The sequence below is a fragment of the Eumetopias jubatus genome, unplaced genomic scaffold (genome assembly GCF_037043125.1).
Source record: "Eumetopias jubatus isolate StellerSeaLion01/CBP00866 unplaced genomic scaffold, mEumJub1_p1.0 scaffold_12, whole genome shotgun sequence".
In the NCBI taxonomy this organism is placed as follows: Eukaryota; Metazoa; Chordata; class Mammalia; order Carnivora; family Otariidae; genus Eumetopias; species Eumetopias jubatus.
In genome coordinates, this window is record NW_028274818.1 from 100,773,920 (window position 1) to 100,792,170 (window position 18,251).

The 18,251-nt window shown below is 42.1% G+C and overlaps 1 protein-coding gene across 6 annotated transcripts in view; it reads right to left on the reverse strand.

Moving 5' to 3' along the window:
* Window positions 1–18,251, reverse strand: part of GTF2I (general transcription factor IIi) — a 100,232-nt gene continuing 81,981 nt past the window's right edge. For all 6 annotated transcript variants that reach the window (XM_028109816.1, XM_028109813.1, XM_028109815.1 and 3 more), the window contains 15 exons: window positions 17,247–17,430; window positions 16,540–16,598; window positions 16,077–16,151; window positions 10,773–10,874; window positions 9,994–10,059; window positions 9,470–9,653; window positions 8,285–8,343; window positions 7,794–7,874; window positions 7,268–7,351; window positions 6,744–6,927; window positions 4,937–4,965; window positions 3,222–3,263; window positions 2,407–2,448; window positions 1,844–1,919; window positions 1–1,142 (listed from right to left, as the gene is read on the reverse strand). In XM_028109816.1, the coding sequence (XP_027965617.1) occupies window positions 1,861–1,919; window positions 2,407–2,448; window positions 3,222–3,263; window positions 4,937–4,965; window positions 6,744–6,927; window positions 7,268–7,351; window positions 7,794–7,874; window positions 8,285–8,343; window positions 9,470–9,653; window positions 9,994–10,059; window positions 10,773–10,874; window positions 16,077–16,151; window positions 16,540–16,598; window positions 17,247–17,430 (1,250 nt within the window). In that variant the 3' untranslated portion in view covers window positions 1–1,142; window positions 1,844–1,860. The remainder of the gene's footprint in view (window positions 1,143–1,843; window positions 1,920–2,406; window positions 2,449–3,221; window positions 3,264–4,936; window positions 4,966–6,743; window positions 6,928–7,267; window positions 7,352–7,793; window positions 7,875–8,284; window positions 8,344–9,469; window positions 9,654–9,993; window positions 10,060–10,772; window positions 10,875–16,076; window positions 16,152–16,539; window positions 16,599–17,246; window positions 17,431–18,251) is intronic.

Genomic DNA, 18,251 nt, shown 5'->3' on the forward strand with positions numbered 1-18,251 from the left:
TTAGTGTGTGAAAGGCATGGATGGATTTTATTTATTACCCTATATCTACAATTTAATTTGAGGTAAAATATAAGCAACACATAAAAATGCCTATTTCTGCTACCATGTAATATAATTCTCCATCGTGAATATTGTGATAAAGCTAATGAAAACTCTATGCCATCACGTACTCTAGCTTCTCAGAGCTGGTATTTTACAACTCTCATTGTCTGTGAAATCCAACCCACGTAAGATCCTCCCACAAATGGCGCAGAATATCGGGGGGCACATCGTTAGCTTATTGGCCCCTCACTCCCCACACCGGAGCCTCAAAGTTACAAGTAGAGTTCTAAAATAACGAAGGCGCTGAAAAGCCCTACAGTCTGATCCGAGCTGGAAGTGTCCCAGAGAAACCCACACCACAACAGGTTAGATGATCGCGAGGCTTTAGCGTCTGTCCCTGGGCTGGCCCAAACGCTCATACCTGACCTGACACTTCCGGTGCATCACGCGTTTGATCCAGGTGCCAGAGCTCAGTGGAAGAGGGTCCTGTACTTCGTCTCTAGGCCACACGCCGATATGCTAACCTCACTGGCTTGTTAGGTGATCCAGACAGTGGTGTTTTAATTATGATAAAAAACATATGAACCATGATAGATAGCTTAGGAAAAGGTTTAGTCAAATATACAGATACTAACGGTTCACTCAGTCGTCAAAGAGAGCCGTGAACAAAAGGATCATTTAAATGATTTTTCAAATAGAAAAACTAAAAGGACTGAACTATATCACAGGTGTTTCTTCACTGCAGGAGCTGAGATGTTCCAGTAGGAGAGATCTTCGCTTGATTGGAAAATAAACACCATAGCTGAAGGCTCTGTTGATACGTAAAAAATCTGATGAGATTCATCCCTGTCATTTTCCCTGTCGTTTTTCCAGCATTGCTGTAAAATCCTTATAATACATTCCAAAGTAAACCAGCCATTCCAAATCTACAGTCACTCTGCTCTTTAATTCAATTCACAGAACTGCTGAAAAAGTAGACATTTCTATCTAAAAGTAGAAAAAAAGGTTTGTATAGAAGGTATTTCTGTTATACAAGTATATTACACGGCTTGGGGCAGTAACAGGTCCGAAAAGCTCTTCTCACCCACTGATACTTTAAGCTAAAATAGGAGAGAAAACAAACAAGCAAGAAACCAGGTTATTCCGGTTACAGGAATTTAACACTGGCAAACAGCAAAACTCAATCAACACTTAAGTCCACAAACTGACATAATATGGCAAATTCCCAGACAAAAAAAAAGGTCTTTGTATAAAAAAGTGCACCGTCAGGTACAGATCAGAGCAACTGCTGTGAAGCTAGACCCTATAACCATCGTCAACTATTCAACAGCTCGGGCTTAGCGAGGTTCGACGGCCCCAAAGCAGCAAGCAGCGGACTCCTGGGGTAGAGCTGCCTCTCCTGTTAACAACCTGGCCAAGTTCAAGGCTATAGGTTAATTAGGCAAGATGCACAATGGATTGTGCATCTTTCTGCAAATGCTGTTTTTGTCAGTGTAGTGATAGGGATTCAGTGTATTCCAATGGAGAGGGTGAGATTTGCCCTATAGATTAGGAACAAAACATTTTCCTTTTAGCGCAAAAGTGGTTTTACATCTTTGACTCACAAATATTGATCTAAAGAAAATCTCTCTGCTTGATCCTCTAACTCAAACCATCCAGTAGGGCTTACACTTGACCTCCTATGACCCGAAGGTGCAGGGCACCATTTATGGCTGAAGCAGGGAAAATACACTAGCTCCTGAACACACAGGCAAGTTCAGACGAACATGAGATGGCATCCCAGACACAGAAGCTGATTTACCCTAGGAGGGAAGAGGTCTACCACGTAGGGTCTGGTTCTTGCTTGATCTGAGAGTTTCCATCAGTCTCCTTTATTTCTAGCAAGAAAAACAAAAGGGAACTGGTAAATTGCACTATGAATGCAAATCTGTATAATTATAAACCCACTCCTACCAAACTATGTACTAAAATAATTTAATAGGAATCATAAGATACTAAAAGTAACATTTTCAGAGACAACGTTCCTCTAGCAATCAGTTCTAAATTGTGTTACTCAAGTTTCCAAAGTGACAAACACCTTATTGCTTATCTATTCAAAAGTCTAGGTTAGAAAGTAGTCATTGCACTTGTTCAGGATTCATTAAGAGTCATTTGGAGAAAATGGAGCAAAAGAAACACAAGTCATCGCTAACACGACGTTTCTGGACGTAACCGACAGATCCAGTTCACCCCGAGACAAAAGAAAAAAGAAAATACAACCGCAGGGTTCTAGGAGGCAGTGTGAAAACCACAATCAATCCTTCGTCCTGAGCACATTCTTAAGGAACTTCAGTGTTTGGCAGCTGGACTAATAACCCTTTTTACCTTCTGTCGCAGGAACCTCCAACTGGCTGGGCTCAGCTGATTCTGAAGAGAAACACATGAAGATTTACTCTAGTACTGTTCTAAAGTCACTCTCACTTACTTAAAGGGCCTAGAGGAAGCAAGGAGAAAGCCCTCCAGACAGTGTACACAAAGCACAAGTCCCAGATGCAACGGCAGCCATAGCGTCTTGGGATTAAACATGACGACTCAACCAGACTCCCCCAAATCTCCTTTTTGGGCATGTGTGAAGTTACCTTACGCAACCCAAGTCTTAAATAACAATCGTAATTAACAAAGCTCTAACGTGAAAGAAAGAAGTTCCTTTTTAGGTCTTTCCCTGCCTTCCTGTGGATACCTCTTTGATAAAATAAAAGCTTTTCGTTGCTTTCAAGCGGATCACAGTAGCAGGCCTCAATGCTGGTTTCTAAGGAATGTTTAAAGTCACAATTTCCCCCTGACAAAACTGGGCTGATAACAAGCATTAGATATGAATGGCATAAAGGGGTAAAGTTAGAAAGACACGCTTGTCACTAAAAAATTACACTCTACAACATCGGCCTCCTAGTTCCTGACCTCCTTTCTGCCTGACCAGGACTGTGGGGTCAAATGGCATGTGGCCCACAGTTCTCAGTCAGGATCCAGAGCTTGAGCTTATACAGGCCTCTGAACACAGGAGCCAAAAACACGAAGTCTGACTGTGTAAATGACTTTCCCTGACGTTATTAGCACATGTAAGAAAGTGAGGCCCCACAATTTTATGTTATCCATTGTATCACAAAAGTAGGAATATTTCTGTTTTACCCTGCTGAATTTACCTTGTATCACTGGGCCTTCTGACTCACTCTGATCAACCAACTCTGAAAATAAAAGCAGACTGATTTAAACAATAATTTAATGACATGCGGTTACAATGGAAAAGCATTTTTACATACATTCTGTATTTGGATGCTTCAACCTTGCCATAACAGGCACTATTTTCCTTATGACAAGAAGGGAACATGTATTAAGAGCTCTGGTATGTCCCGTCAGAATAACTAATTCATAGTAATTACTGGAAAGTTCTATTAAACACTATTGCACAAGGATGAGAACAAAACTGAACTTAATTTTAAACATAAGGGAAGGGGCTTAAAATACAATACTCTCTGAAACTAAAAATTACACAGAAGACAGACGCACTGGGAATAAAAAAAAAATCTGAAGGAAAAAACCATCATTGGATTTCTTTAAATGACCAAGTTCCCTGGTGTGATTTAAGTAGAGTGTCAGAAAGAGGATTAAAAATCTATGAAGCAAGGCCTATGTCCTCTTTCATCACTGACACTACTGGATACTAACGTATTTGGCCAAGAAAGAGAATATATTAAAAATAGAACCTATAAAAAAAGAACTCATGGTTTAGGGGTACAATCAAATGAATACATTTTATGATAAAGTGAAACCCAAAACTTGGGAGGCAGAAGAGAGAGAAAAAAAATCTATGACCCTGAAGAGTGAAGGCCCCAAACAGGGCCAACAGTGTGAAGCAGAACAGAAGGGCAGGGGGCACCTTACACTGAGTGCCTGATTTCCTGGGTGGGGGGCGGCTCTGCTGCTCCAGGGGCCCCGAAAACTCCGTAACATGACACTGGAGGGGCTTACGCTCTCCCAGCGAATAAACTACAGAACTGAGTACTCAGTGTAGATGGGTTTTAGAGCTGGAATAATAATACCAACTGGAAAAGAGACTGAAGCTCTAACGGTATTGGGGAAAGAGAATTCTCGCTTGTGAAAAACTTTAATATTTAAAGTTAATAGAACGTAAGACATGTACGTATAGTATTTGCTAGAAATGTGATTTTAAATGTTATGAACATCAGGGAATTGGAAAACCACATACATTTGTTCGTGCAACAATATTTGAGAGCCCAACCTGTGCCAAATACTGGCTTCAATATTAACAGAAGCAAGCGACATCACATTAAAACACCTACTTGTTTCAGCACCGCAATTACACACTAATAGTAAAGGAACTGCAGTAATATTATCAAATTCAGATTGTACTTATTGAGCACATAAAGTACGGCTCTAGGTTAGGGGTCAACAATCTTTTTCATGAAGAGCTAGTTAGTGCATATCTCAGGCTTTGCAGGTCACAATGGTCTCTTGCAGCTTCCCAACTCTGCCATCAACAAAGAGGCCAGGAAATGTTCTAATAAAACTTTACTTACAAACACAGGCAGGAACTCGATGATCCCTGTTTAGGATGTTTGACACCAAAGGAGTCATTTAAACTGCTTGAAGACTCTCAAAATGGGCACTAATATCACCATTTTATGAATAAATAAACTGAGATTTAAAAGGCTAAGCATCTAACCCCATCTTACATGTAGAAAAGTGCCTAGTGCCTTGACACTGAGGCTAAAACACCAACTTTGCCAGGTTACTGCAGTAGGTGAAGTAAAACACTACATTCTGCGAGCAAAGACACATGCACACAGTCTCTCACACCCCAGAAAAGAAAGGAAAAGACTTCATGAAATTTACTCACGGTTATTGATCACAAGTCCTGGAAATGGTCTAAAGAGAGAAACAAATTATGTTAACCGTTTATTTTTGTTCTACAAGAATTTACATGTAGTTTATTTAACTAATACTTAACTCACGTCACTTACGTGTTAAAATGAGCAATGTTATCCAACTACGTTTCAATCTTACTTTTTAATCTATGAATAGATAGACATATGAGTAACTACTACAGACCATCGTTAGAAAAGGCCACACTAAAGATGGTGAAAACAACAGAAGCCAAGAAAAAAAGAATACAGTAATTTCAGTGACATAGTCTAATGGAAGCAAGCTTTTACCCAGACCCCTGGGGAAGAGCATGGACCATGGACATGGGTTAAGTGGGACAAAAACGGGATTTTTAGGGAAAGGGTACTGGGAGATGAGTGGATGACAGAAAGCCTCGGGAGGTTACCACATGAGCTATTTCCAAGAGCCAGTCCTAAGTGATTTGTACTAGAAACAGTGGGAACTTAACAATGAACCGACTGGGAAGATTTAGTGATAGCGACGTTTTTGGGGAGCTGGAAAGGGTGAAGATGACATGGACTCTTGGGTGCCTGGGTGGCTCAGATGGTTAAGCGTCTGCCTTTGGCTTAGGTCACGATCCCAGAGTCCTGGGATCGAGTCCCACATCAGGCTCCCTGCTCCTTGGGAGCCTGCTTCTCCCTCTGCCTCTCTCTCTCTCATGAATAAATAAATAAAAAGTTTAAAAAAAAAAAGATGACATGGACTCTTGCTTAGGCAGATGGAAGACAGGATGTCTGCGGAACACCTACTGGACGAACACGTATTAATGCGATCTCACGATGCTGTTAGAGTGTAGGTACAATCATCATTCCTGCTCTGTGGATAAGGAGCCCATCCTCAAAGGTGACAACTACACTTTTATGGTACAGACAAGGAGACAGAATGACCTGACTTGGGATCAGATCCCTGTCGGACTTGAGCCTGGGATGACGTTTCTAAGACACATGCTGGCCAGCTGTTTTCTGTAGCGGGTCAGCCAGTAAATATTTTCGGCTTTGCAGACCATACTGTGTCTGTCCCCACTGCTCCGTTTCACCCCTGTAAGCTGAAAGCTGCCGTAGACGCTATGTACTGCCAACTGTATGTAACCGTGTGTTTTTTTTTTTTAAAGATTTTATTTATTTATTTGACAGAGAAAGAGATAGCGAGAGCAGGAACACAAGCAGGGCGAGTGGGAGAGGGAGAAGCAGGCTTCCCGCGGAGCAGGAAGCCCGATGCGGGGCTCGATCCCAGGACCCTGGGATCATGACCTGAGCCGAAAGCAGCCGCGTAACCGACTGAGCCACCCAGGCGCCCTGTAACCGTGTTTTAATAAGGCTTTATAAAAACAGGCAACAGGCTGGATCTGGTCCATGGGAAAAGGTTTGCTAACCCCTTGCCTTAAAAACAGGAGAATTAAGAGTCAGCTCAGAGGGTGCCTGGGTGGCTCAGATGGTTAAGCGTCTGCCTTTGGCTCGGGTCATGATCCCAGGGTTCTGGGATCGAGCCCCACATCGGGCTCCTGGCTCAGCAGGAAGCCTGCTTCTCCCTCTCCCTCTGCCTCTCTCCCTGCTCATGCTCTCTCTGTATCTCTGTGTCTCAAATGAATATTTAAGAGTCAGCTCAGGGAGAAGAGAATGTCACAGTAGAAGAACTCAAGTATTTTATGTGTTATACAGAAAATTTGATTCTATTATTACCTAGGACTACATTCTGGAAGATGACTTAGCCTCACGACGGACAGAGTCATTCTTACGAACAAGCGGGGAAGGCTCACTTACCTGATGACAGTGAATTTAATGAATTCAGCAGAATCTAAGATCCTCCTCATGGAGCTGATTTCCAGGTAACTGGGGGCTTTGAATGACACTCCGGGGGGCATGCCGTCAACCACCACACAGCCAGGGTTAATTGTGATTTTCCTGTAGGGAACTTTCACAGGGAAACCCATACCAATAGCTTCACCTAGGACAAGACAAACAGCATAAAAGCACAGGTCAACCTATCATCTCCGACGTGGTTAGAAAGCACATGAGCAACATTAAGTGGGAGAGGGAGAAGCAGGCTTCCCGCGGAGCAGGGAGCCGGATGCGGAGCTCGATCCCAGGACCCCGGGATCATGACCTGAGCCGAAGGCAGACGCTTAATGCCTGAGCCACCCAGGCGCCCAGAACACCTGCATTTCAACTTCATTTCCTTTTATACAGGAAGACAACAGCTCTCCGAGCATGATCTACCATTCAGCTCTCGCTGGAAGGAAATGTCCTAGCTTATTGCAGTGGCACTATGCAAACGCGAAACTCACCAAATTTCCGACTGAAGAGGTCGTTCACTTGCTCTCTGAGCTGTCTTGCTTTTTCAACTTTTGACAGCCTTTCGTTATCATCATCTAGAAAAGGCAAGAGGACGGTCATAGCTAAATAATGCAATTTTAATTCCAGGTCAATTTGTAGGTGCTCTGAGTGAACTCGCTTCATGTCTTGGAAGATTTAAGTATTTTACACTAATCGAGATTGAAATAACCAAGTGATTTGACTCTAACAACAAACTGAAAATGTTATGCCTCTGTTCCTGTTATAAGGAACTCTGCCGCCTCTTTTGTACAGATTTCCTCAACAAGACACTAGGTACTAGCTCACGCTGCGGGCTCTAGGTAACTGCCTAGAGCCTTCCGGAAAGGAACCGACGAGGTGATGTGTTTGGTGAGCGCTCTCTGCAGGGCGGGTGGGGGCACAGCATGGCACAGGATGAGTCCCGGGACCCCGAGTCAGTCGAGTGAAAATCTGAACACAGAAAACCCCACAAGCGAGAGAAAGGCAGAGAAACCATACCTGGAATCGTCACCTGAATGATGTTAAGATCTTCAACACCTGATGCAGTAGTATTAACGTTGGGCGATGAATTTATTTTTCCTTAAAATAGAAACTTCAGATTAGAACACACACAAAATGTAATTAAATCAGCTCTGTTGATGCGCTTAAAATTCAGACTACACAAGATAGTATTTACCCCAATTTTGTGTAAGGGTTGGTCCATTTGATGGTATACTTTGTCATTCTGGGGGAATTAAGCTTCCTGAAAGACTGCTCCCCACCCCCCCCCCCACCACACTCTTTTCTCTTTCTCACTATGCTTAGTACAGCATCAGACATACAAAGATTCTCATTTATTAAATAAACTCAAAATTGTAAATCAGTCAAACCACAATCTTTAATAAGCTTTCTTGGTTTTAACTCAGTAGCTGTTCTTTCAACGATTCTTTTAAAATTACTGCTGCAACGTAAGTTTCCCACAGCACACGTTCTGTAGCAAGGACACTCACTTGGAGGGCTCTTTGAGGAGGAGGTGCTCTCCTTAATTGCGGTCTCAAACATTTCAGGCCTGAAAAACAGGAAGGGAGAAAAAAACATTCTGTGCTAATAATCCCATAGTAAAACGTTAAAATTAAACAAAGATTTAAAAGAACCATTTACTTTCTGTACACATACATTCAATTCTTAGTAATGGAAGAATAGAAAGAACATGTCCCTCGTCTAAAACATATACAAAATCCCCAATTCTAATCATGATCACACCACCAACCCAGCTCCGTCTAGCTTAAATTAGTTTCTCTTTCCCATGGTTTCCACCATATCCTGGAAGGATCTAGTGCTAGACTTGAGAATGGAAACAGGGAACACACTGTACACGGGCAGCATGGAAACAGAGGACAAGCTTGTGGAAACTTAAGCGCGAGTCTTTCTCTAGGAAGACGCAGAAGCAGAGGCCTTAGCTACTGCCAGACCTATCCAAACCTCTCCAGCCCTCTCCAGCCCTGGCCAGAAGTACAAAAGGTGGCCATTGTGGTTGGCAGTGTCAGCTTTGAGCATTTGACAATACTGTTGTGTGACTCAGAAGCAAGCATTAATAAATGACACCTAAAATGCACTTCCATTAAATTCAAATAATTCTTGAACATCAACATATATTTTTAATTTCTGATTATTCCCATCCACTTCAATTGTGTTGGCCTAATTCATAGAACTCCAAAGCCAACAGAAATTTAAAATATTCTGGGGGCGCCTGGTGGGCTCAGTTGGAAGAGCATCCGACTCTTGATCTCGAGGTCATGAGTTCAAGTCCCACAGTGGGTGTAGAGATTACTAAAAAAAATAAATAAACTTAAAGAAAGAAAGAAAAAATACTCTGTAAGCTGGAGGAATCATAGGGCTTTACAAAACTGAACAACTGCTTAGACCCCAGCAGCATCGACCAATAACAGTAAGACAGTGGTATATCGAAAAAAATCAAGCTGTCATCCCTCTGACAAGCTACAGCCCTCCTTCCCTCTTATAACCAGTTACGAAACATTTAACAGATCTACAAAAGCACAGCTTAAAGAGCCTTCTTTTTTGCCTCCTAGACCTAATGAGGTCTTGATACAAAGGTGAACCCAAGCACCAATCTGCCCATGTCAGAGCACTGCCGCCGCCACCCGGCCAGCCTCCTTTCAGCTTACTGCCCTTACTTTTTAATGATGAACTTAATCTTGGCCTTGTTTCTGAGTATCTTCTCCAGCCTTGGAATGCCAAAGGTGGACGGCCGCCGGAATGGCACGCCCTCAGGGAGGCCCTCCACATAGAAGTCTTCTGGGAAAGATTCAAATAATGCAAATGGTACTTTCACAGCTTGCTTCAGGCCAAGGGCTTCGCCTGTAAAACACACCCAGACGTTTCTATTCTTTCTCATGTTCGTCACTTTTCAAAACTCAACCTTTGTAAAAAAAAAATCCTTTTTAAATTACGTTTTGCAGCTACTAAAATTATATTCTTTTTTTTGAAAAATCATATTACTTTTAATTTTAGAAAAATGTGTTCAATTCTGCAGTGCTCAGAAAAGTGGGAGAAATGATGGCATCCATGCTCGCAAAACGCATGCACTTCCCATGACAGTAATATTTCAATGCTGAACATTTTATTCTGCACACATTCTTAAGACTACTTGAAAAAGGCTACCATACATTTTAGCACTAATATTTCAAAATGAACTTACCGCATTTTTCATTGAAAAGATTCTCAACTTTCTGCTTTAAGTCCGTGATTTTGGCATTCCAGGCCTCTGCAAGTGAAAAACAAGACAGTTAGTAGCAATACTTAGCAAAATACATCTATGCCCAGCAACTTATTTTATTGTGCATCTTTAAGAAGTACAAAAAAGGGCGCCTGGGTGGCTCAGTTGGTTAAGCGACTGCCTTTGGCTCAGGTCATGATCCTGGAGTCCCTGGATTGAGTCCCACATCGGGCTCCCTGTTCATCAGGGAGTCTGCTTCTACCTCTGACCCTCCTCCCTCTCATTCTCTTTCTCTCAAATAAATAAATAAAATCTTAAAAAAGGAAAAAAGTACAAAAAAAAAAACCCACATATGTTTTTAGCAGAGTCGTGTCTTGGCAACTACTTTAATCCTACATTATTAAACGGTCTCACTCTATTACTAATAGATTGGCAACAAATGACATAGGCTAAAAATAAAAAACAAATGAAAACCAAGAAACCTCCCCAAAAAACAATGACAGCACCTTCTATGTGCCAGGTATGGTTCTACCCTTTAACTTAGTACTTACAATCCTCATAATAACCCAAGGCAGGAAGTAATATTATCCACACTTTACAAATCCAGAAACTGAGGCACAGAGGGGTTAAGTAGCTATTATAGTACCTTTAATAGCTCGTATATACCAACTTACCAAATAAGAATTCACCTAGAAAAATAAAGTGTATTGGTTCCTTTTATTAAAAATGATGAAATTAAGAAAAAAAGAATTCATATTTACCAAAGGAAAACTCTCTCCCTCGAGGCTTGAAGGGAACATTAGAACCATTAGTCTGGGTAGGGGTTCTAACCGTGGAGGTTTGAGGGTTGCTGTTATTAGGGCCTAAAGAAGAATTAAAAGGAAAAAATCATAATCAATACATGTACTTTATCATGTTTAAGCACTGCTTGTGATTTCCCTGAAAAACCACGGTAAGTTCAAACAGTACATAAGCACTGTGCAATGCAAATGGGCACCGAGGCCCCTGCTACTGCCTCCATCCATTTTTCTACTTCCGTCCCTACCTTCAGCCATTTTCATCCCAAACAGAATTAGCTTTCTGGAAGATCTGACGAATTTTCAACTCACTTAATGCTTCAACGCACCCTTTTGGGGCCATCTAATTTTGGGGTAGCTATGTTTCCTTATGTATTTTTCTTTCAACCCCTGAACATAATCCAACTTCAGGTACTATCTCCACTATGAAGCCTTCCTTTGGATTCTCTAGCTGACTCTGGACACATCCCTCCTTTGAATTCTTAGTAAAATTAGAAACAGTGTTATAGGAAACTGGTTCTTTTTCCATTGAATGAAAAGGACTATTAGTTTAAGTTATTCTTATAAAACCAGGACCTGACTCTTCTTTATGTAGAGATCACCTAATGCTTAAATAGTGAGTTTATTTTAATCTGAAGCCAGCCAGCAATCTTTAAAAACAAAATAGGCAAAATAATGGGAAAATAAAAAGAAATTAAGGTTCTTCAGATTTCTTTAGAAAATAACCAACATTCTAAAGATACATCTTCAAACTCCGAATTTCCCAATTTGCAGAGTATCTGTATAGACTCTGGGCTTTCAGGGTGCCTGGGTGGCTCAGTCAGTTAAGCGTCTGATCTTGATTTCGGCTCAGGTCACGATCTCAGGGTCCTAGGATAGAGCCCTGCATCTGGCTCGTGCTCAGCACAGGGTCTGCTTGTCCTCCTCCCTCTGTACCTCCCCCCACTCAAGCGCGTGCGTGCTCTTTCTCTAAAATACATAAAATCTTAAACAAATGAAATAAATAAAATGTCAAGACCCAACATTCTACTCTTTAATTATTTCAAAACTCCCGAATAAAAACAAGAGCTTTCTTAAGATGGCATAGTGATGAAAGCAAACTAGCAGCCTGGGCTAGCTGGTGGGTACAACCATGAAGAGGCAATCAGTCCATCCCATCACCAGAGCCCTGCAACAGGGCTACTAAGTCAGCTCACACCTCTGCTTAGGCTCCATACTCATGAAGCAAGCCTCTGATAACAGGGTGAGACAGGAAGGAACTTGAGAGCAGCAGACAGAATGGACTTGACTGAAATATCTAGTTCTTAGTCTACATTAATAAAGCAGCATTCGGGTTTATAGTTTAGTGAAATAGCACCACATACCCACTGGAAAAACTAAAATTTAAAAAACAATGACAAATGCCGAGGATGGGGAGGATGGGTGGCAACTGGAAGGCATCCACTCCTGGTAGGAGTGTAAAATGACAAAAACCACTTCAGAAGACTGTTCGGCAGTCTCGCAGAACGTGAACAGCTCCACGATTTTGCTTCTAAATACCTCCTCAAGAGGAGAACATATGCTGCACTTTGTACACAAATGTTCACAGTATCGTTTTTAGACAAGGCTGGAAACAAACCCAAATGTCCACTGACAAATGTATAAACAAAATGTGGTGAAGCCACACCATGGAGGAATACTCCACAATAAAAAGGGGATATGAAATATGCCACGAGTGTTAAATCAAAAAGCATTATTCTGAGAAAAAGAAGCCAGCCATAAAGAGTAGAGCCAGTAGGATTGCATTTATATGAAATTCCAGAACAGGCAAAAGCATTCCGTGGTGACAAAAAAAGCAGACCGGGGTGGCGGGGGGGCGGCGGTGGCACTGGGTGGCTCAGTTGTTAAGTGTCTGCCTTCAGCTCAGGTCATGATCCCAGGGTCCTGGGATACAGCCCTGTGTCAGGCTCCCTGCTTGGCAGAAAGCTTGCTTCTCCCTCTGCCACTCCCCGTGCCTGTGTTCCCTCTCTCGCTGTCTCTGCCTGTCAAATAAATAAATAAAACTTAAAAAAAAAAAAAAAAAGGCAGACCGGGGTTGCCCGTGGGCCCGGCTGCTGTGGCCTGTGGGGAACAGGGCAGGGTGATGGAGATGTTCCAAAAATTGACTAAAGTGGTGGCACCACCATTTTCCAAAACTCAAACCGTACAACTACAATGGGTACATTTTACTGTGTATAAATTATATACATCTCTTTTTTAAAGTAAAACAATTCCAAACAAGCACCATGTATAATTTAAAACAGAGTATTAGTATGGTGCAAGCAAAATACCTCCCCCCAACACTAAATTGCCAAAAAGTTCCTGGACATGGACACAGCTTTTACTACATTCATCACCTTAAAATACTAATGACTATTTTATGGTATTTTAATGAATATTACTTAAATTCAGAGTCCATTTATAGACTTGGTGGAGCAACAGAAAGTTATCGTGGGACAAGGACCTCTATGGCATGGGGAACGTAATATAAACCTATTCTCTGTTAATCTGAAGGAAGGTCAAAACCATTTTATCACCAAGCCATCACCGACCTTAGTCCTCTCCTTTTGAATTAGAAACTAAAAGTATAGTATGCGAAGTGAGGGTCTAATACTTGGATAGTATTTCTTTCAATTTAAAAACAATGGGCTTTTTTTTTTTAAGATTTTATTTGTTTGTCAGAGAGAGAGACACACACACAAGCAGGGGGAGTGGCAGGCAGAGGGAGAAGCAGGCTCCCCGCGGAGCAGGGAGCCCGATGTGGGGCTCGATCCCAGGACCCCGGGATCATGACCAGAGCCGAAGGCAGACGCTTAACCAAATGAACCACCCAGGTGTCCCTAAACAATGGGCTTCTAAGCTGGTATGTATAATAAATGGGCTTATTACCCAACCTAAAGAGCATCCCATTCCTATCTTGTCTCCCTTGCTGATTCTACTGCAAGGCAAGAAAAGTATCAGCATTTACACGAGATCATTCTAGTTAATACATTTATTTGTATTTAATAATCAAACCCTCAAAAAATAAAACGAATATTAAAAACTTATGTCCATACAAAAACTTTTTTTTAAAAGATTTTTTATTTATGGGGCGCCGGGGTGGCTCAGTCATTAAGCGTCTGCCTTCGGCTCGGGTCATAATCCCAGGGTCCTGGGATCGAGCCCCACATCGGGCTCCCTGCTCTGCGGGAAGCCTGCCTCTCCCTCTCCCACTCCCCCTGCTTGTGTTCCCTCTCTCTCTCTGAGCATGATGAGGGCATCTGCTTCTCCCTCTCTCTTTGCCCCTCCCGCTCCCCCTGCTCATGCTCGCATGCTCGCTCTCTCAAATAAATAAAATCTTTAAAAAATAAGAAACAGAAAATAAAAAGTGGTGGTGAGTATGTGGAGAAACTCGAACACTTGGAGCGCTGCTGTCGAACGTGGAACTGTGGTGGAGAAAGGCGTAGCAGTTACTTAAATGAAGGGGATTCCGTGTTGGCCGGGCAGTTTTGACAGGGAAAGAGGACAAAGTTCAGGAGATGGATGGTGGTGATGGTCGTGACAGTTGCGTAACAATGTGAATGCACATAATGCACAGAACTGTACATTTAAAAAATGTAGACCACCAGAAGGGTCGATCTTTGTTATGTATATTTAACCACAAATCTTAAAAAATGGACAGAGGGGAAGGACTGCAGTACTGGGACAAGCTCCAAGACAGATGAACGTGGAAAACATTCCACCAGGTGAAAGAAGCCAGTCACAAAGGATCACCCACTGTGTCCTTCCACTTACACATGAAATGTAGAAAATAGGCTTATCCAGAGACAAAAAAGTTTATGAATGGTGCCCAGAGGCTGCAGGGAAGGGGAGATGGGGAGCAACTGCTATATGTACTGGGGCTTTTTCCTGGGTGATGAAAAGGTTCTGGAGTTCGACTGGCCTGACAGTTGCACAACCTTATGAATATACTGAATTGTGTATTTTAAGCAGTGAATTAAAAAAATAAAATGGTGAATTCTATCTCAATTTAAAAAACAGCATATGAGTTAAGTACCATTCTTATTACCGTTTTACAGGTGTACTAACTGAAGCACAGATTTTAAGTTAATTGGCCTAAATGACGAAGGATGGAGCCTAGACTTAAAAATCCAAACATGTTAGCACCAGAGCCTGTGCATTATTTTGTTTTAAATTCTTCCCGCCCAACCAAGAGACCTAAGAATCAATCTGCTAGGGAATTCTAGAATGCTTCTTGCTTTTGCGGACAATGGGTCCAGGCAGGTCTGGTACTCCATCTCCTCTACGTCTTGCCTTCTATATGTACACGTGAACCTGGCGCTCAATCGGTCTTCTTGTATCCATGAAAGAAAGGACAAGAGGAAACCCAGAAGGCAGTCTCATAATTTTTGAGCTACTAAAGGATAACTTACCTTCAGAATTTCTTTTATGTAGAAAAACAGGCATCTCCCTCTTTGTAAAATCAGTTGTTTACAAGAGAGTACAATTCTAATTTCTACCTGGTAACCTTACTTCTATAGACCTAATCACATTAACATACTACATGAACCCTTCGTTTCTCTATTTTCTTAACATCTAGTTGATAACTAAGAGTTTACTTATACTTATTTTTTTAAGCAGGCCCCACACCCAACATGGGACTTGAACTCACGACCCTGAGATCAAGAGTAAGCCTGATCTCAGAGTTGTGGGATCGGGCTCCACATCGGATCCGCACTGGGTATGGTCTGCTTAAGATTCTCTCTCCCTCCCTCGCCAATGCCCAAAAGCCGGGGTGTGTCTGTGCGTGTGTGTGTGGGTGTGTGCGCGTGCGTGTGTGCCTGGGTGGTTCAGTTGGTCAAGCGTCCAAATCTTGATCTCAGCGTTCTGAGTTCAAGCCCCACACTGGGCATGGAGCCTGCTTGGGATTCTCTCTCTCCCTCTGTGCCCTCCACTCAAAAAAAAAAGGAGAAAAGGAGAGAAAAGAATCCCACATGTTTCTCTCTGCAACCTTACTTTATTGCAGGCAATAAAAGCATTTTAGGGATCTCCTTGCAAGATTACAATGTGCTCTAGGAACACCATGTAGACTACTGTGAAAATTTCAATCAGAACGATTCAGGTATTTAGCTTTATCACAGGTAGCTCTTCATGGGTAAGCCCGGTTTTGTAAAAATTCATTTGCATAAAAACAAATAGTAAACTGAAGAATTAATGGATATACTTAGTGAACTGGAGAATCATCAGAAACCTGCCCCAGAGTGGCCTTACCTTCCACAGTGACCTCAATTTCAGGAACTTTTGAATTACTCCCAGGGCTCCGTGGTCTTTTGGGCGACTGCAAGGCTATAAAGTAAGAACATGATCACTTTTGTATATTGGGGGGGGGCGGGGGGACCCAGAAGGGGATGCTTTATAAAAGCAGAGTATTAAAATTCATACAGTTTGGATCTTTTCAAAGAAACCTGAAGAAGTAAACTGGTAATGTAATCCTCTTCCTGAGACTCCACAAAACTGTGGACACAGGAATGAAGGAGGATGGCAAGCAGGAAATTTTTAATGGAATGTTTTTAAAGGGGAGGGGGGAGTCCATTACATAAAATACCTTAAAAAGCAAAGAAACAAACCGAAAGCCCCCAAAAGACGCTAGCGCATGATTCAGTATGATTTAGGTAATGTCAATAAAGAATGTTTTACTGCATGGAGGTATAACAGAGTATACATGATCTCTTACCTTTAGTGTTTATTTTACTTGCCATTCCAGGAGGCAGGTAGGAAATAACTAGTTCAGGTCTGGAGAGAAAACCAAGAAATATTAGAATAGCCAGCATACTACCGGTCTTCACAGCTAGTAAACATTATCATGACCAGTGTTTGTTTTTTTTTATGAAGGCCATCATTCTGTAATGTGACAATGCATTCTGTCATTACGGACAGAAACAACCCTCACTTTTCCCTCCCACCGTGATCTGCTACATGATTTTGTGAAGAGTAAATGACTTCTTCCATGAAATGAAAATTAACGGACACTAATTTCCGCAAGTATGGAAATCTTGCAGACGTCTAAGTATGACACACAGCATGGAAACTCAGCTGCCCACGAGCTGCCTCAGCAACACTGGAGCAGATACAAATCCACATCTTCATTCTCCATTCAAGTACTAAGGAATGCTAAGAGTCAACACAGTGTCTGTGACACCAAGTTGAACACCACCCCGGCGAGGCAGGTGTCCCCCTTCTCCTTGTACGGAAGAAGAAAACCTACACGGGTTCAAGGATAAGCCAAGGCAAGGGCCGGGCCAGGGATGCAGCTCAGAGCTGCATGTTCCAATCCAGACGACAAAAACTTAGCCGTCGCCCGCAGCTAGGAAAAACTTCAAATGGAAATAGAACTTTACTGTTCTGATTCCAAAAATGACTATATGGGCAAATTGAACTTACTTTTTAACAACAAACTTGATTTTATTACTCCCACGGACAATCCTTTCAAGTCGTGGGATTCCGAACCAGGTAGGGCTGCGGAAGGGAATTCCTTCTGGCAAGCCTTCTACATAAAGGAACTCGGGGTTTGATTCAAACACAGGGTATGGAACTTTTACTGCCTCTGTGAGTCCAAGAGCTTGAGCTGCAAGTTAAGAGAACATAACGTATGGAAGGTAAAATGTTACGGACATTCTTTTTAAAAAATTTTTTCATTTTATCAAGGTATAGCTAACATAAAACATTATATTAGTTTCAGGCATAATGATTTGGTATTTGTACAAACTGCAAAATGATCACCACAGTAAGTCGAGCTAACATCCGGGCATTCTCAAATGTGTTATGCAAAGACTCCCTACCATCTAGCAATCTCCACTTAGTTATTTTTTTTAAGGGGAGTCTCCACTCAATTATCGGAAGCATTTTGCGTAGTATATTGTGCAAAACTGAAGAATGGGCCTAAAAAATAAGTATTTTGAAAAAAGAACATTTTAACACTTCAACAAATGAAAAGGATAGTTCCATTATTAGTCAAAATGATCTCTGTGCTCTGGGAAGAAATGAACTATGGGCCACGGCAAACTGACAGAGACAAGTTTGCTATTGATAGATACAAAGTGCACACGGCGCACCTAAGCGGAACTCATCAAGTTAGAGAGAGCAGGGGCAGAGATGGGGGATTCCCGATCCGACACGAAACATTAACACCTTCTAACAACGATGGACGGGAAGGCCCCGGGGGTACTGCTATCACTCCCACTCCTTACTTCCTTCTCCATGACAGACACACCCAATCAACTGAAACACTCTTGCTGAATCAATCTCCTCAGAATCCTCCTCAAGACAGCGCTCCAGGAAACCGCTGTCAACAAATCTACGTTGAAACAAACGATGAAACCTATTTGCTGTATGTGCGGTGTTAGCCAGATTCCAAGTGCAGACAGTGGGACTGAGCCTTCCCCCAAC